This window comes from Citrus clementina, unplaced genomic scaffold (assembly GCF_000493195.1).
Source record: "Citrus clementina cultivar Clemenules unplaced genomic scaffold, Citrus_clementina_v1.0 scaffold_5, whole genome shotgun sequence".
NCBI lineage: Eukaryota > Viridiplantae > Streptophyta > Magnoliopsida > Sapindales > Rutaceae > Citrus > Citrus x clementina.
In genome coordinates this window covers 38133295-38152769 of record NW_006262201.1, presented here as the reverse complement: position 1 = coordinate 38152769, position 19475 = coordinate 38133295, and the positions used below count along the sequence as shown (strand labels likewise).

Below are 19475 nucleotides of genomic sequence, written 5' to 3'. Positions count from 1 at the left end.
ATGCTCAAGAACACATGTTTCATTTGAAGCTTCATGAAATATTCTTCGAAGATAGTGATCAAGATTCATTTCTTGAGGACTTGCGTGCCAACTTGTTAAGTACTCAAGGGCTAGGGGAATGCGCTCAAGAAATTTTGATGAAAACGATTCTTGATGAAGCAAAAGCGGCGGCTCACGCCACTCCCTACGACCCGGAGTGTAGCTTGGTCGCAGTCGGAGTGCAACTTGAAGTTGTGCGAGTGATTGAAACATGGGAGATAGCGATTCTTGAAGAAGGTTCGGGTTTGGTTTTTGGACAAGAACGGTGTGTTATTTGTTTAGAAGAGTTCTCGGAAGGAGATGAAGTTATTAGCTTGCAATGCTCGCATGTTCATCACCGGCATTGCATCCTCAAGTGGCTTGTGACAGGCAACAACTGCCCAACGTGCCGGTTCACGCTGCCTTGCACGACCACCGGATCAGATTGATCACAGCACCTCAATCACGAACCAACCCTAAGTCATATGATAACGACCATATTGTTAATTAATTTTTGCTAGGGATTTGTTTTGTAAGATTAATTCTTTCTGTAGGCTTTGTAATTGAGATTCATCACTTGATGTGTAGTTTCGTTCTAATAATTCAGTTTGAGAATCATCGATGCAACAAAAATATATACAATTAACTAATCTAATGTTTCTTTTGGATGATAACTAGTTTAATTCGTTAGTGTGGAATCAAAAGGTTTGAAATTCAAACCTTGCTCATATGAATGAGGAGAAAATTGAGTTAGCATTAAGTTATAATTAAAAAATTTTATCCAATGCTTCTAAAAAATATAGTAATTTTGTTGTAATAAATTTTTAGGATAGTAAATATGTATTAGAACATAGAGTAAAATTTCTTATACGATTCTCCATCAATATTTGCAGTAACAAAAGAACTGCCGTGAACAATTTTCCTCTTCGCTCTGCCATGGCAAGAGATCTATAGATATCTGGAGATTGTCTTCTTTTTTTTTTTTGGTAGTCTAGTAAGTAGTAACTGAGATTGACATTAATTGATTTAGAAGAAGAAAGTCATAAAATTTCTCTTGCACTCTTGTTGTTTAGCAATGATTAGGATTCTCTCCTATTCTTTAGGAGGGATTAGAAGGGGGAAAAAAATATTAGAAAATAATCCTTGTCTGTCTAGTAAACTTGTTATTCATTAAATTTAGAACTTCATCAACTTCTGTTTAGTACTTGGGGAGACATAGCGTACCATTTAATTTAACCCACGCATCTGGCATCACCATTTTCAAATGGGTAATTTGCCCAATCCCCGTTTTAATAGGAATATTTTAACTTCAACCCAGTAGTATTTTGATTTTAAATACTACTGCAGCAAGAGGGTCTTTGTGTCAGACTTTTCTCAGGCTTGATACGGGTAGGGATGATAAATTTCCTCACTGGTTGGAGCTCGTAAGTTGTTCGTAATACTTTTATGGTGCGTTCATAATTAGTATATTATATATTATCATAATTAATTAATATAACTATTCTAATTAATTTATATATTTTCAATTATTATTATTATTAATGATAAAAATAATAATAAGTAGTGATTAATGTTTTTATTTATTATTATTATTATTGATGATAAAAATTATTATAATTAATTAATAAAGTGATGTTTGTTATTATTATTATTGATAAAGATTTCTACAATTAATTAATATATTATTAACAACAATTATTACTAATCTTAACAAATTTTGAATAAATAATCACCATAATTAAAATACAAAATAATAATTTCAACAACCATTCATTAAGTATTTTTTGGTAATTTGTTATAATCTAACTCATTCCAACTCCAATTTTAAGATAAAATGACTTTTTCCAATTTGGATTCCTATAGTTTAAGTAAACAACTTATTCTTATTTTCATTCTCCATTCACATTCCAGCCTAAACACATCATTAGTGAATTCTAAAATTTCTCTGAGTGATGATATGGACTGCCCTTAATAGACATATGAGATTATAATTATATATCTGAAGTTGGTATGATTAATATTTAATATAATTACAATGATTTATGATGTTAATCTAAAAAAATGGCTAGTGGATACTAGAGACTATAGTTAATTTTATTTTTTTTTTATTTTTTCACAAGGTTTAATCTGATTGTGCAGCACGAAGAATGTATTTTCAAGTATTTTCCGAAATCTTGTGGCCGTGTTAATCTTTAACTAGAAAATATATATGCAAATCAAGGATCTAATCAAAATTCAAATATATCTCGCAAGAGCTGCAACTTTAGTGAATAATTTTTTTTACACAATTATATTACGATAGTAGAATTTTTTGTGAGACGAAACGTAAGCTTTGTTTAGTACGTCATTTAAATGAGACGAAAATTTTTGTCATTTTATTAATGCTATCTGTACTATTAATTGTAGTAGGTATAGAAATTTTCATACTAATTAAATAGGACATATAATTCTTATAAGAGTTCTAGGAAGAGGAAAGGGGGGAAAAAAAAAAAATTAGCCTTTCAAAGAATTTAGTGCATAGATGACTTTTCGGAGCAGCATCCAATGGTCAAGTTTTCCATTGATCAACGTAAAGGAAACTTCGAGGATAGAGAAATAGGAGCGTGTTGACTCCACTCGATTCAAACAAAGACTTTGAGAAAGCGAATATTTGCCTCGGCGTGCACGACCCGATTAGCAACGCGAAGCAATGACCTAGTCTTTGCCGTCCGTCTAAAAGATCAAACAAAAAAAAAAAATTGAACTTCCGAAAATAGCCCTCACTTTTTCTCCACGTCCTTCCCTTGGAAAAAAGTAATTGCGTTGACTTGGCTGGTTTATTTGGATATCCGTGTTTCTATTGATATCATCAACGTCCAAATTAATATCCTATATCCATCCATCTCCTCCTCCATTCTTATTCGCTTCTATTTTCGTGCAACAAAATACCCATTGATCACGAAAAAAAATTCAGAAACACTATGGATAGAGAACAAGAAGAGATGCAATTTTTAGGCATCTTTGGGATATACAGAGAAGCCTGCAAGGTCATCATCACATGGAGACGAATCTTCAGCAAAATCACGCTAGCCTTAATCCTGCCTCTATCATTCATCTTCCTTGCCCACGTTGAACTGACGGATCTCCTTCACAGGAAAGTCGTCCACGACAAGATGGAACGGCACTTTACTCCAGCCGGCTCCGCTAGATTCAACAAACTCACCGACGTCATCTCCGAAGACCGAACCTTGTATTGGTTCTTTAAAGTCGCTTACTTAACCTTCTACCTAGTCTTATCTCTATTATCAACCTCGGCTGTTGTTTACACCGTTGCGTGTGTTTACACCGGCAAAGATGTTTCTTTCAAGAAGGTCATGAGCGTGGTGCCAAAAGTTTGGAAGAGGCTAATGGTCACATTTTTGTGTACCTTTCTCGCATACTTCCTGTACAACTTCGCTGCAATCGTGGTAGTCAGCTTGTGGGTCGTCTTATGGGGGATTTTAACAGCTGGCGGGGATATAAAATTCATGCTCTCAATTCTTTATGTCATATTAGTTTTCTACGTAGCGGGGCATTTTTATCTGTCCGTAATATGGCATTTGGCTAGCGTTGTGTCCGTGTTGGAAGAATCTTGCGGATTCGCAGCCATGATCAAGAGTCAAGCGTTGATTAAAGGGAAGATGTTGGTCACCGCGGTGATCCTTTTCATAATGAATATTTCACTTTTCGCCGTTCAACTGATCTTTTGGAGGCTGGTGGTTCATGGGTGGTCGCTTGGGACGGGGACTAGGGTTTTGTTCGGAGTTATTTGCTTGTTGCTGCTGTTCAAGTTGATGTTGTTTGCACTTGTGATTCAGACTGTGATCTACTTCGTCTGCAAATCATATCACCATGAAAATATCGACAAATCGGCGCTATCGGATCATCTTGAAGTTTATTTAGGGGAATATGTTCCGTTGAAGTCCAAGGATATTCAGCTAGAGCACTATGAGGTTTGATTGACTTGCGTAAATTCATTTGATATGCACGACACAATACAAATAATAATCGCGGTAACATTAGTTTTTGTGTAAGCAGAAAGTTATGCCATGAATATCAACTACCATATACAAATAATGCTGAGATACTACTATTAATCGATTTCTATGTGCAAGTGGAATTTTTCTCTTAGCAAAATCAATTACTGTCATGGTAATTGGTAACAATGTATCAACAATTAAGTGGCTGAAATGTGCTTTGGCAAAATTTAAGCCCACGCACCACTGTGACCCAATGGGTTGATTCATGATTGGACTTGAGTTTTATAGGAACTTAATTTCGAAAAATAGAATAGAATAATTCTATTCGAAATGTTCCGATAAAAACGTTTGAATATAGAAAGTTCTTAAAGGTTGAGCCTTTTATTTAATAGTCTTTGCACTTTCTAAAATTACTTACTTTAATTTTTCATTTTTCACGTTTTGGGAATCTAAACACAAATAATTTTAAAAAACGGTTAAAAATCACTTGATCAATTTATTGGGACATCTTCTCTTCCTCCTAGAAGATTACTTGAATTTCTATTGTAATTATCAACAGATTCCAGTGTAATTAGGAAAAAAAAACTCAATATTTATCTTTTCTCCCTATATTATTACTATTCTATATTACACAATATTTATTTCAGTAGTGTAGGGCAGATATTAATGCTAACACGTAGTTTTTGTCATTTCCATTAGTTTATGTGGCAACACTCGTGCGAGCATACGAGAGGAAACGTATATAAGCTGATCGGATTGCTCGAGAATTGAAAACGATAAGAACAATGACCCATAAATTTTAAAAGACAAAGCATATACCTATCAGTTATATCTTACGTACGATTCCAACATCTAATTTTCGTGGTTTTTTAATTATTAATTTCTTTTTTAATCTTAAAGCAAAGCATAATTAAGTAAATCCTTTCTATAACTTTTCACAATAGCATGCCTTCTAAATGAAATAACAAACATTTATAAATAAAAAAATAAATTCCTTTGTTAAACTGTATATTGCCAAGGTCCTGTTTGTAATTGAGATGCTATAATTTTTAAGTTACAGTTGTTATGAAAAAAACTGTAACTATGAAATAAAATTAATAATATATAGTAAATATAAATTGTAAATAATAATTTTGACAACATTATTAAATATATAATAGATTTTCCATCATACAAGTAAAAAATCATATTAATATAACTTTCAAACTACAACAACTAATATTTACCAAACACTTTAGTACTATAAAAATTTCAGCTGTCAACTTCAATCCCAAACGGATCCTAAATAGCAATTATTATCTCGCAAAATAAAATCATTACTAAGCCATGGGTAACATTAAAAAGCCTATGAAAATTGAAAACAACATTACGTAAGCAAGATTTACTTGAATGGTTTCGATCTCTCGATGACTCAATCAATCCACCCCAAATAAACTGGAAAAAAAAATGTATTTTAATAAATAGATATTGATGATACGCGTGTTGCTGTCAATTATTTCCCAAAGAGGGAGAGATATAAATGAAAACATCAATAATTTGATTTATCGGTCAAAATTTGGCCAAAGAGGACCTAATTGAAAAAAAAAATTATCATGGGATTTGGGGAGGACTTAAGAGATTTATGTGAAACTTCTGTTACGTTTCGAATCAAAATTATAGACAACTATGAAAGAGAAAAATTCAATAATAAAGAGGCTTCCATAAAGTAAAGTCTATTATTTTTATTATGATATGATGAACCATACAGGAACATTGAGAAAGCAAAAGGAATCAGCAAAGCCGGATTGTTGGTTTCTAGTTACATGATTGTTGCATTAACACATAGCATGTGACCATGATTTAGCACAGAGACTATCTAGAACACACAAGATCGTTTACAATCTTATTGATAAACCTTAAACTTGGTGATCAGTCAAAGCCAAATTGATGTCATTTGCTATATTCTTTGCATCAATTGAAATCCCATGCAATCCTGTTCTTGAGAATCCAGCACAATAAAGGCCATTCTCCCCTTTCCAATGATTTGGGCAATTTCTTTTTGGCATACCATATTCATCGAAAAAATCTTTGTCATCCTGCTTGATTTAGAAGATAATCAAGATGCATTAGACATAGTTGAAATATTTTCAATCAATTTATGAAACTTAGGTATATTGTAATTGACAAGAAAAAATTATTGTACCTTAAGCCAGTTGCGCACAGTACTTTTATAGCCAGTAGCAAAGATAATAGCCTCAAATTCTTCGATCTTGCCATTTTCGAACTCCACTTTGTTTCTATTTATACTCGTTATAGAAGGAAAAACCTGCCATATTTTTTGCAATAACCATCACAATTATTGCATGAAAGAATTAGCCATCATGTAAATGTGAAGAAACATTAATTTGTAAGGGAAAAAATAAATAAATACTTGGATTTCTCCTTTTCGAATCTTGTCCATGGCACCAACGTCCATAGTTGGGGTTTGACCAGTAATTGCTTTGAAATGAAACGGTCCCTTTTTTGGTCTTTCTAACCCGTACTTGAAGAGATTCCCAAACTTCATTTTGCTAAGCATCACAACGATAAAGTCCACCAATTTGCATGGGAGGAATTTCAGCAGGAGCATTCCAGCAAATACAATTTCCCTAGTGAGAACATGTACCTGAACAAGATAAACGAAAGAGCGGGTTATACGAATTTAACATTTCAGGTTTTAAGTCTAACATACGCAAATTACATCCATATCCTCGTTTTATCATAGCCATATCCTCGAGTAACATTTAGTATGAATGTACATATTTTTTACTAAAACCCTAGTTATAGATAGAGAGAGAGAGAGAGAGAGAGTTACCGGGCCACGAACAACAATTGACGTGCATGCACCGCAGCTTGAGAGATCATAAGCAATCTCCATGCCTGAATTGCCACAGCCGACAACCAAAACATTTTTGCTAATGAATTTGCCACCGTTCTCATATTTGCTTGAGTGCATGTATTCCCCTTCAAAGCTACCCAGCCCTGGCACCTCCGGAATCAACCCTTGACCGTTTTCACCAGTTGCTACCACAAGATATCGCGCAACATACTCTTCATATGCGTCCAAGGCTGTATTCTTGGCCACAATGATCCATGCTTTCGCATTTTCATCGTAGCTCGCAGATTCTACAGACCTGTGGTACCTGGGGTTTATTCCCATTTGGGACACATAGTTATCTACATAATTGATAAAGGATATTCTAGGGACAAAAGTTGGTGTGCGAGAAGGAAATGGCATATGAGGAAGCTCGCAAAACTGCTTGGCAAGGTGCAGCTTCATGCGATCATATGCTCTCTTCTTCCACAAAGAGGCGCTGCAATCCTCTCTTTCTAAGATTATGTTGGGGACTGAGAGGTTGTTTAGACAAGCAGAGGTTGCTAGACCAGCAGGGCCTGCACCTACAATGACTACAGGTACTTCTTCCATTAGCTTCGTAGGAGAAACTATATTGCTAATGAGTGAACGGTGGTGATGATAACACCATTTTATAGCGTGTAAGGTGAATTTTGTAATGCATTATGATGCCAAATGTCAGCACATACGCATTACTTTTATATGTATATAGTCAAAATTAACTTCTTTTGAGTTACATTCTCTTTCAGATCATCAGTAGAGAATCCCGATTCATTTGTAAGTAGATTATGCGTATTGAGTCAATTCTTTTCTAAGTTGATGGTGTATTGAATGGTATAAACAATTGTAGATCTCATTATAATGACAAAATCCGTGTATAGTGTACTTATGAATACTGACTGTCCAAATGTTCGAATGATACAGGCCACTTGTGTTTTGACTTTTGATGATATTAACAAACAAACTTCATATTTCATTCTAGCATGTATGGATAGGCAATGACTAACAAATTGATGAGAAGGATTTTTATGGATATTGGGATAACGATATATCAGAGGAAGAATTATCTCAGTATTCTTTAATCACATATTCCTTAACGATTGTATAAGATATCTCAATATAGTCCATATGTCACATAATTAGAGACATAATAAAAATGCTACATCCTCTTCAGACCGATCTACATGTTAATTTGTTGGTGGCCGTGGGTCACGCTAAACAAATAAGGAAGAATTTGGACTTCAAAACTACCAAGGTCAAACATGAAATAATTTAGCGGAATAAAAAATTATAAATAGATAGAAATTAAACCTAATATCTTTTCTCTTTTTATAGTAAAACCTGTCCATAATGATATTTTATAAAGGAATAACCTCCATATAGTCGTAAAAATTTTTTGTCCCAATTTGAAACAATTATAATAAGAATAAATTTCACATTATAATAAGTTATAAATATTCTAAATCCCGTCTTTAGGAATTTGCCTCCACATAGTAACAATTAATACTCATATATTGTAAAAAATATATGCTAGTTTTTTAAAATTATATCTATCTCTTTAACAATATCTGTAAATTAGATTTGACATTATCCACTAATTAATTATTAATTTAGTGATTACTTCACATCTATATTACCTACACTAAGAATAATTAAGTCAAATCAATATTCTTTGTAACTACACCTCCATTGAGTTATAATCTCCACATAATAATAAAATTAATATGGTCTCAATATTATGATTATAGAGAAACTTTATTGTATTTGAGTGGAGCTATTGGCAACCCCTTATTGAACTTATAAAACCCCTATTTTCTACAATTACATTTAAGGACAAATGTATCAACTATATTTTTCTCTCTAAAATTCAAATGGTGCCACACTCCGCATAAGTACAATTTTCAATTGGTTACGATTTCTTGGCATCATCAATCCCATTCCAAATAGTAATGAATTGTTTTGAGTTTTACACATCTAGAAAGCCAAAATAAAGTGTTATACAAGCAACAATCTTTTGTTGAAAACCCTTAGGACTGTCCAATGGCTTAACATAATTCAAGGAGTGGGACTAAAATAGTTTATCAAGTAGCAAAATTGCAAATGAAGAAGAAGTCAAGAGATGGACAGGAAATTGCATGAGTGAGGGACCAAAAGCATGAAATGAGATAGGGACCAAAAGCATGAAATGAGATAGGCAGCAGAAATATTGCTGATGTTTATTGTTGGGTGTTGGAGAGAAAATCAAATTTAGAAGAAGAGCAGTTTTTGAATTAAAGTGGGTGTTAATAATAAATATAAAATTTCTAACATTGTTTAATGGTGTGTACTTATAATAGGGGTTTTTAAAGGATATTTGAGGGTGCCAATAGCTTTACTCATTGTATTTTGACAAAATTAATCAATGAGACTTTGCTTAAAGATAAACTTATTTTTTGGGTTTATAATTAAATTGGAGAGAAGATATAGGAAACTTATTTTGATATTTTAGCTGCAAATGTAACCTACATAATAGGGGAAAATTCTATAATGTTGTAGTTCAAAATTACGACATCAATGCCATGATAAACATAAATTTTTTGTAAATTACATTAGTGAAAGTTAAAACAAGTAAATTAATATAAGACTATTAATTATTAAAACAACTAAAATTGTTTCTACAAAAATTTAGTGAAAAAACAGTTTATTCATTTACTTTAATTAAACAAACAAAAAACTCATTAATTGAAAACAAAACAAATTGTACTAAAAGCAAGTGGATTAAATTTTATTGAATTGGTTTAACTACAAATGTAAATCAAGCTAAAACAAAATAAACATGGTATCCTTATATTAATTAATTACTTTGCTCCTTACTTATACTTGAAAATCATTTGGGGGTTGCTGTGAGGAAGTTTAGATGGATGTAAAATCGCCTCATCTTACAATAGATTTGAAAAACATTAAAAGGATTTTTTTTTCACAATTAATTTTTAAGAATAAGCTTTACCTTTAATAACACATCATATGTGTTATATAAACCTAAAACTATCATTATTTAGTTTAAGTACAAAATCATTAAATATATAAGGTAATCAATATTATAATGAGTTTTCATTCTATATTTATAAGTTTTTTATATTTATTTTCAACAACACCTATATTAATTCACTTCTTTTACCTTTTATTAATAAGTTTTAAATGTAATCTATAAAATTTATGTTTTATTTTACACTTAATGTTATTTATTAGTTTAATGTTATATTTACCATTTTATTAGTTTTATATTAATTTACTTATTTTATCTTCTATTTATAAGTTTTTCATTTCATTTATATTTTATTTTGCACTAAATGTAGATTTATTAATTTTATGTTATATTTATAAGGAAAAAAGTCACGCGCACCTCAAGATTTAGTTAAATGGTCATATAGACCCCAATGGTTTCACAAATGATCACAAAATTCTTTTTTTTTTTTTTCTGGAATTATACCTTAGATTATAGCAAAACAAAAATAATTTCAAATATCAACACCTCAAGGTTTAGTTAAATACAATCTCTACTGATTGTATTGACTAGATGATAGCTCAAATTTCGGGGCGGTGGAAAACAAAAATACGTTTGTTTTAACTGGTAGGATTCTCCTCTACGGCAATTAGCCTATTACTAAATCGCCAGCTGCACTGGGGTTGGTGGGGCTTCCTTTTTACGGGTTCAGCCTCTAATTTTTGTTTCATTTACAGAGTTTCTGCTCTTCACTTTTTGTCTCTTTTTTCTTCCTTCAATAAAACTTTTGCATTTATACAGAAAAAAAAAATAAAAAAAGAAAAGAAAATTGATATATTGTTTAAAAAATGGGCGGTTAATAAGTTGGCTTATTTGTTCAAAATAACTAATGATGAGTTTATAAAATTGGGATACAAAGATTGCAAGGTAATAGTTAATTTTTTATATTTTCATTAATTAGACATAGTACTAATGAATGAATAACACGTCAAAGTCACCTCATTTACGATATAAACTTTATACCCTAACTTTATAATTATATAAATTATTCATTGTAAATAATTTTCTTAACATTAGTTGTTAGCACTCATTAAGGGAGGCTTGGGGGGGGGGGAGGGGGAAGACATTGTAATTGAAAAATAGGAGGTAAATATCTTTTTTGTCTTTATAATTTGAACTAATTCCTCAATTATTAGAATTTACTTAAAAGATTTGTTGTGTATATATATTTTCCGTTAAAAGTTACATAAGTATTGTATATTTTTTATTTGTTACATGATAAATTTGTTTGAATTTTAAATTATATTGAACAAAAATATTATATCTATCGTTGAAAAATTATGTGAACATCTATAAAAGTAATGAGAATAATATTTTTGATAATTTTTTAAAAATACACGGACAGGATTAAAGAAGCAGTTACCCACAAACAAATCATTATTTCTGCCACACAGTTGGTGACTAACTCACATCATGCTTAACTAATCCTCGTTTTAATAATGAATCATTGTCTGAAAATACGTTCCGGAAACCGGAAGCAACCAAAGATCAGATTGTAATCAACGGCTGCTAAACGTCGGTTATAACTTGCCTCGGAAAGAACTACATACCGAGGTGAATACAGGAAAGAAAAAATAATAACGCATAGATCCCTATTCTTATTGAATATATCGTTTAAGGATATACGTTTCTCCCCTTACATCAATTAGGTCTCTAATCCAAATTGAAATAAAATAACCTATTTAGTCGTAATAGTAAATTCAGCACCAGATTACCACCCAAAAATTCTGATTTGACATAAAAATTTTAACAAACAGTAGCACAGACACACTAGAGGATATTTCAGTCTGTGCGAAAGAGATTAGGACGTGTTTGATACAAATGTAAAATATTCCCTTAATCAACAAAGTGTAAAAACATTGAGAACCCGAACGTTATTTGCAATAAGAAGAAAGGCGGTGGACAGAGACAGGCGCAGATGCATTGGAGAGAGAAAGAAAGAAGAAGACTTTAGAGTTTTCTTTGCATCTCTGCAAAGCCCAAAGCTATTTGCTTTTCCTGTTTTTCGCCTCCACATTGCTGAACATTTTATGAAAACATCACCTTCAGATCCAAACCCATCAGCTTGAACCCAAAAGTCTTCATTTTTATTTGTTTGTTTGATGGCTTCTTCAACGAGTCAGCAGGAGTTCGATTACTTGTTTAAGTTGCTGTTAATTGGAGATTCTGGGGTTGGCAAGAGTACTTTGCTATTGAGTTTCACTTCTGATACCTTTGAGGATCTCTCTCCTACCATTGGTAATCTTATAGTGTCATGTTTTAGATTTTTTTTTTAATATCAAAATTTGGAACTGGGATCGGTAAAAAATTTGATCATTTTGGCAGGTGTGGATTTTAAGATAAAGCATGTTACTCTTGGTGGTAAAAAATTGAAGCTTGCCATTTGGGACACGGGTGAGTATCTTTTTTATTTTCCTTCCATTTTGTGACTGCTACATTCACTTGCACTACTAATGTGCTGTGTAACTTATATATCAAGAGGAAATATGCTGTTGAATGTATTTGTTCTTTTTGCAGTTTTTTGTTGAGAAGGCATTGAAGGTTTATTGTTTATATCTAGAGGTTTATAATACATCCCAATTTATCGCCAAAGGCTGTTGGCTTTCTTAAGCTAGTGACCTGTTTTACCGAGAAGTTATGGTATTTTATCCTGTTTGAATCTGTTGTCAAAAAATTAAGAATGCATGTGATTAGAAGAAGGTTATAGACCATTATGATTGAAACTAGATTGATTGATAAACAATTCAAAGGTAAACATTGAACATGGGAGATTCAGTTGAGAGGGTAAGAATTGGGAATTTTAGCCGGCAAGGTCACATCTCATTATACAAAAAAATTGGGAACAAATTGCTCACACCGAAGGAGGAGTTAGAGAGACTTCCTGTTTGGGCCATAGGATGAAATGGTCTCCAATGAGAGTGCCTCTCCCATTTTCCTGTAGGGTATCTCTAATTCTGTTGCAGGGTACTTATTTTTATCTCCTCTTATGATGATTCATGAGGAAAGCTATTCTCGCCTGTTTTGCTATGGTTTTTGCTTATATACACGACCTCAATTAAAGAGTTATAATTGACAATTTTAATAGCCTTTTCATTCCTGCTAAAATGATACTTTCTTTTATATATGTAACTTGACGAATGTACTAATCTATTCTGCCTTAATGCAGCTGGGCAGGAAAGATTTAGAACACTAACTAGTTCCTATTACAGGGGAGCCCAAGGGATAATCATGGGTATGTAGTTTTGTCTTGTTCATATGGTATAAGATGTCCTTCATCTTTATAATTTGCTATAGCTGTAGAAATATTTAATTGATTTCCGGAAGCGTCCGATGTTCTTTTTAGATCCATTTTAGTGGCAGTGTTTTCCTTGTGTTTATTTCTTTACTTTGAGTATGTTCTGTTATGTAACTGACTGCATTTTGAAATTATAACAGTTTATGATGTGACACGACGGGATACATTTACCAACCTAGCCGATATTTGGGCTAAAGAAATTGATCTGTACTCAACAAATCAAGACTGCATCAAGTTGCTTGTTGGAAACAAAGTTGATAAGGTATGTCCTTGGAGATTATTTTGGTCAGGCTTCTGGCATTTTCTTCTTAGTAAGTTCTATTGCTCTAGTTAGTTCTCTATTCTATAACTATATTGGTTCTGTGTTGTCTCATGGGCACGTTAGATGTTATGTTCATGAATTTATCTCGAATTGTAGTCCATTTAATGCTATCCTGTGCATGTAAAATGATACTTATGCAGGAAAGTGAAAGGGTTGTCAGCAAAAAAGAGGGTATCGACTTCGCTAGGGAATACGGCTGCCTTTTTCTGGAGTGTAGTGCTAAAACTCGAGTCAATGTAGAGCAGTGCTTTGAGGAGCTTGTTTTAAAGGTACATATTGTGGAAGCCTTATTTGTTTTTTTCAAAACTTTCCTCCACCTGCACTTATTTTGCAAAAAGTTATTCTGTTGGCTGCTAAAATGTGCCCTTCTTCTTACTCCTTTTGTAAGGAGGTACCTCAGAGACAGAAAGCTAGATTAGAGTTATTTAAAGCTTAATAGAAGTGAAGAGTGAATTTGGATGAAACCAAACATGGTTTCATGCATAGCATGTACACATGCATTAAGAAGACATGATCATTCCCCTGCTAAAACTTACTTAAGTGTGGTCCTGATGCTTGTTTGGTACTTTGATGATAACTGTTTGGTTGCCCATTATAAGTTTAATTTATTATGCTTGCCAGTGCATTGCAAACATAGTTCATGCTTTGATGAAGCTTCTCTCCCTCTCCCTCTCTCTCTCTACCCCCTTGTGCGCATTCATTTAGGCAGTGACCATAATTGTGATTCATGACAATTAAGCATGATTGGTGATTTTGAATGTTGATGGCAGATTTTGGACACCCCAAGTCTGTTGAGCGAGGGCTCAAGTGGTGTGAAAAAGAACATCTTCAAAGAAAGTCCTCCGCAAAATGATGCTTCAACTACTGGGTGTTGCTCATCGTGATGGACTAGTTATTATTCTTACGACTTTCTTTGTTCAACTAGTCCGTTCGTTTTGTTTGTACACCTTTTCAGGTCCTCTGTGCGCATGTATGACTGTTGGTTTCTCAAGTTTTTCTTTCTCAAAACAGCTGAATGTTTCTTTCATTCTTTGCCACATGCATTTTCTTTTTTATTAAGAACAAAATGAAGCTCCTGTAACAAATAATAGTCACGAATGTCACTCCTTGACTTTCCTCAAGCCAATTGCCATCCTGTATTTTTCAACGTGCAATTACCGGGCACGTTGAATTGAGTTCGTTGGATTATTTGCACCAATCAGAAAATGAACTCTTTTTTTTTTTTTTTTATAACAAAATTGCAGTAACAAAAGATTGAATTATTTTTTTAATATGAATTTTTGTTTGAATCATTATAAATATGAATTAAATTAATTAAATGTAAAAACAATAAAATAATAAGGTCAAACGCTTATCTTACACAATAATATAACACAACACATTTTATTGGCATATCAAAAAAAAAAGTATCAAATAAAAATAAAAATAAAATCGATCATTAACACGGTGGAATGGAAGAACTGGCTCGCTCCTGATTCGACTGGTACTACGTACGCTGGATTGAAAAAAAAAAAAAAGAATTGGAAGCCATTTTAAATTAATATAAAGAGCAAATCCCCTTGAAACAAAAAAATGCGGCGGCATCAACATCAACATTAATATTGAATATGAATGACTCAAAACTTACAAAAATAACAATTACACCAACAGCGGCAGCACTTGCAGATTCGAAAGCGGAGCCGTCTGCATCTTCTTCCCGGGATGCTGATGCCAAGCCTTTAGATGTTATGATAGCGGCTCGGGATCCGGATGCCCTCTTCAGCGGCGGAGGCATGAGGTTTCCCATTTCCTTCAATAGCTTTAATTAATCCAATTGGGTACTTCCTTCACTGAATGAGTGATGGGATTCTATGTTTAAAATTCTTAGTTGATGAAATTTATGTGCTAACGATATTTTATTTTCTTTTACATAATTTAGATATGTTCTGTTAAGGGTACGTTTGTTTGTATTGATGTGATTGATTCTGCTTTGCATTTTGAAAGCACATCAACTAAACCGTCCTGTGAAAATATTAAGTTTTCGTATATGGTTATGCATATCTTGCGCGGAATTTCATATCTTTTTGAAATGGACCATGCCTGTTCTTCTATTAATATTATAGTTACTCTGGTATTTAACATGGATCGGCTGAAGTTTTATTATATATTTGCATTTACTAAAAATGGCCATGAAATTTTGGCCAGATGCCAGGTTATGTCTGCTTTTGTCCTGCAATTTTTTTTTTTTTAAGAAACTCTTTTAAACTTTAATCTCACAACAGAACCGGCGGTATACATATGTGCCTGAATAAATGTTATCTGTTTTTTTAGCTTTCTGACTGGAAGCCGAACTGCAAAGTTTAGCTATGGATATTCCACTTTTAAAGGTAAAAGGTCTTCAATGGAAGATTTTTATGAGACAAGTTTATCTGAGGTTGATGGTCAGATGGTTGCTTTTTTCGGTGTTTATGACGGTATGTTGCTGCTGCCCTTTTTTTAATTTTTTTGTTTTTTAATAGCACTAGCAAATTTTATTGATGTGGCTTTCATTTGTTGTTATGCCTTCTGCCTACTTGTTATATTTTTAAACATTTCTGTATAACTGTGGGGGAGGATTTGTATCTTTCTTACTTTTTGTTTTGTGGGTTCATAAAGGACTCTTTTTCCCTGTTTAGGTCATGGAGGCTCCAGAACTGCAGAGTATCTTAAAAACCATCTATTCAAAAATTTAAGTAGCCATCCAGATTTTATAAAGGACACAAAGACAGCTATTGGTATGAAGTTGTTCGAAATGTTTATTATGTTTTGTGGGCATGAATATTTATGAGTTTTTTTGGAATTTGGAATATTGTCTTTGTGGATCACTGAATAGGCACAACTTTTGTATTGCAGTTGAAGTTTTTAAAAAAACTGATGAGAATTACCTTAGTGAAGAAAAAGGCCAGCACAAAGATGCTGGGTCAACTGCTTCAACTGCTGTGCTGTTAGGGGATCGGCTGCTTGTTGCAAATGTTGGTGATTCCAGAGTGGTGGCCTCCAGAGCTGGCTCAGGTTGATGTCTTCTTTACTATATAGGTTGGGCGTAATAGGGTTACCATATGCTGAAAGCAGATACATGCTTGAGTGGAATTAGATATTAGGAACTGGAATTAGAGATATCAATTTGTAATTCTTCAAAGAAGGAAACCTCCAATTCCACCTAGTTCCAGTTGTATGGCCTAATTCACTGTTCCTGAATACAGCTTAACAGGGTCGAAAATTCCGTATAAAAAGAAAGTGGAGTTCAATCAAAGAAGTTGCTCTTCTCCTTCTTCTGTGTACTTCTATAAATACTATGTCAAGTTAGAGTTGTCAGATGAGGACATTTCTGTGGATATAGATTTGAGTTCATATTTACTGATGAAATACCTATATATGACTAACAATTGAAATTGTTTTCATAGTTCTTGGTTATTGGATGAAAATTTATGTGATTTATTGCAGCTATTCCACTGTCTATTGATCATAAACCTGATCGATCTGATGAACGACAAAGAATTGAAGAGGCTGGAGGTTTTGTTATTTGGGCAGGTGAATATGTAATATTGGGTTGTTATTTATATGCTTTATTATATGCCAGCAAGGGTGACATTTGCTTTACGTTTCCTATTTGAATTGAGATTGTTATTATGTAATTTTGAGTTTTCTAAGTTTTGGCTTACATTTATGATATTTAAGTTAGCAATTAAGTTACTTAACAGAGAGATAAAAAAATAATTAAGTTACAGGGAGAGAAAATGAAAATATGTTACTTAAATCGTACATATCACTTTAATCAAGTGTTTGAAGTTTGATTCTATTGCTTGAATGAAATATAAAGAAAGTTACTAACTTTCCAGGAACATGGCGGGTTGGTGGTGTTCTTGCTGTTTCTCGTGCATTTGGGGACAGATTACTTAAGCAATATGTCGTTGCCGAGCCAGAAATTCAGGTAGCAAAAGGTTTTCTATAATTGGCCTGCCTGCATTTAATCATGAGATATTTCAATTCAAAACCATCTTAGTTTCAAGAATGTTAAAGCTGCATAAAAGATGCAGAATAAGCTATCATGTTAACTATTGTCCAACTCCAATTTTTATTGCCAAAATTTCCCATGGATGTGAATTGAACAATTTTTTCTCCTTTTCTTTTTCTTGACATCTTGCAGGGAATTGCATATTCTGAGACATTGTGCACATCTAGTGTCTGTAGAATTTTTATTGTTTATCTTGCACAACAACTTCCTATTCCAATAGCTACCTCTCGTAGTACCCTTTTCTTTTTCTTATTTAGTTCCTTGTTACTGATGCTGTGCCCCTTTCAATGCGTAGGAAGAAGAAATTGATGGTGTCGACTTTATAATCATTGCTAGTGATGGACTTTGGAATGTCATATCAAATAGGGTAAGTGTTTATTGATGTATTTAACTTCTCTTCTGTGAGACAATAAATTTGTTAAAAATGTCCCTATGTGCAAACACTTCTGATACTGCTGTCCAAGAGATGCTTTATGTGATGTTTAAATTTACAATTATAATTATGATTACTTGAAAGCTATTTTGAGTACATAATTCATCTTAAATGGAGGTTAGAGTGTAGAAGTGGGGATTTTGTAAGGCTACCATTTTTTTTTTTAATTTTTTGGATAAGCCGTAAAGTGTATTATTCAGGAAATGAAAGCAAGAGTTGGAGCATGAAATATGAATTGGGTGCATTGGTAAATGCTTGTCTTATGGTATTTAGTAACAAAAAGATCTCCGAGCCAAGTTCTTGGCGTGTTTCAATTATGGTACCCACTCATTGTGAGAACTATGCCTTTTGAATATAAGATTGTTTTTGTGTGAGTTTCTGGAAGGAGCACTGCTGTAGCTAAAGATGCCCCATTTGCAGACCTTTGTAGCTCTTTTTTCAATTTTTTGAGATTTATCTGCCCTTCATCGAGGGTATAAGTCTGCCGGGAAGGCCTATTATAGTTAATCTAATGAATGTAAATCAGCTCTGAAAGCTTACCCAATCCAGTTGAGTAATGACTCTGTGTTAGTACCTTTAAATGTTATGGGTTTAGGGCATGGTTTAAGTTTGGGGAGTGCTTGCTGTTAGATAAAGGTTTTTTTTGTTTGAACTAGTCTAAATTCTGGTAGAAGTATTTAGACGTGTTCTCCTACGGACTCGGTTTGCATTTTTTTTTTAACTCACGAATGAAGGGTTTAAAGCTTGGATTCTATAGTTATAAATGTCTCTTCTATCCCGGTGATTGGAATTTGGAAAGCATTTGCTGCAAGAATCATTTATAATGATATATCTAAGCATCAAAATCTGCTCTCTCTTCTGCTTTCAGGATGCTGTTGCAATGGTGGAACACATAACCGATGCAGAAGCAGCATCAAGGAAGCTCATCAAAGAAGCTTATGCACGTGGGAGCTCTGACAACATTACTTGTGTCGTTGTTCGGTTTGAGAACTCATGACCAGACCCCTTGACTTTTTCTTGCGGTTTTTATATAGGCTTTGAACGGCGGCCAAGCCAGAGAGAGAAGAAATATTCATTGATGTATTTTCCCATTACACTTTTCGAAAAACTGTTATTAGTTGATTATTGTGCCGGGCTACAGCTCAGTTTTCAAGAAGTTAGTCCTGGTTGCTCTGTTCATGTATGATTAGCCCTTAGTTGTTATTTGCCTCAATGTTCTTTAAGATCTAATTATTCTGCAAATTATTAACATTTAAGATGATGATTATTATTATTATTTTGGGTATGGTCTATAAATCTCATGCAATTTAGTAGTAAATATTTAAAATCAAAAATAATATTTAATGATGATTACTAGTCAATTTTAGTTGTATCTTTTTAAACAAATTTAATTGTATGTTTTTTTTTTCAATTGTTATAGTTTATAGATCTATTACGGTAGTTTGGAAATCTACAACGATT

At 33.1% G+C, this 19475-nt stretch overlaps 3 protein-coding genes across 3 annotated transcripts; 2 read left to right on the top strand and 1 right to left on the bottom strand.

The window, feature by feature from the left end:
• The first annotated feature begins 2887 nt into the window (after positions 1 to 2887).
• Positions 2888 to 4289, top strand: LOC18041150. Its single transcript, XM_006434279.2, has one exon. It carries the CDS (start codon positions 2979 to 2981, stop codon positions 3993 to 3995), a length of 1017 nt encoding a protein of 338 aa, XP_006434342.1. The 5' UTR covers positions 2888 to 2978; the 3' UTR covers positions 3996 to 4289.
• Positions 4290 to 5911: 1622 nt separating this feature from the next.
• Positions 5912 to 7461, bottom strand: LOC18041149 (probable indole-3-pyruvate monooxygenase YUCCA11). Its single transcript, XM_006434278.1, has 4 exons — positions 6850 to 7461; positions 6427 to 6660; positions 6199 to 6321; positions 5912 to 6091 (listed from the first exon to the last, which is right to left on the bottom strand). Exons 1-4 carry the CDS (start codon positions 7459 to 7461, stop codon positions 5912 to 5914), a joined length of 1149 nt encoding a protein of 382 aa, XP_006434341.1.
• A 4376-nt stretch (positions 7462 to 11837) lies between these two features.
• LOC18042691 (probable protein phosphatase 2C 11) lies at positions 11838 to 19217 on the top strand. Its single transcript, XM_006434276.2, has 15 exons — positions 11838 to 12169; positions 12257 to 12325; positions 13098 to 13163; positions 13367 to 13488; positions 13689 to 13817; positions 14319 to 14428; positions 14504 to 14510; positions 15099 to 15325; positions 15859 to 16001; positions 16203 to 16301; positions 16420 to 16578; positions 17011 to 17097; positions 17406 to 17497; positions 17877 to 17948; positions 18883 to 19217. The coding sequence occupies exons 1-15, from the start codon at positions 12034 to 12036 to the stop codon at positions 19009 to 19011; spliced, it is 1647 nt and encodes a 548-aa protein (XP_006434339.2). The 5' UTR covers positions 11838 to 12033; the 3' UTR covers positions 19012 to 19217.
• Positions 19218 to 19475: the final 258 nt, after the last annotated feature.

Excerpts from the sequence above, each read along its gene's own strand:
- LOC18041150 (XM_006434279.2), top strand. The coding sequence starts at position 2,979 with ATGGATAGAGAACAAGAAGAGATGCAATTTTTAGGCATCTTTGGGATA.
- LOC18042691 (XM_006434276.2), top strand. The coding sequence starts at position 12,034 with ATGGCTTCTTCAACGAGTCAGCAGGAGTTCGATTACTTGTTTAAGTTG. Across the intron at positions 12,326-13,097 it reads GCTTGCCATTTGGGACACGG|CTGGGCAGGAAAGATTTAGA; the intron begins GTGAGTATCTTT and ends GCCTTAATGCAG. Across the intron at positions 17,949-18,882 it reads GGAATGTCATATCAAATAGG|GATGCTGTTGCAATGGTGGA; the intron begins GTAAGTGTTTAT and ends TTCTGCTTTCAG.
- LOC18041149 (XM_006434278.1), bottom strand. The coding sequence starts at position 7,461 with ATGGAAGAAGTACCTGTAGTCATTGTAGGTGCAGGCCCTGCTGGTCTA. Across the intron at positions 6,661-6,849 it reads CAATTGTTGTTCGTGGCCCG|GTACATGTTCTCACTAGGGA; the intron begins GTAACTCTCTCT and ends TATCTTGTTCAG. Across the intron at positions 6,092-6,198 it reads CTGTGCGCAACTGGCTTAAG|GATGACAAAGATTTTTTCGA; the intron begins GTACAATAATTT and ends TAAATCAAGCAG.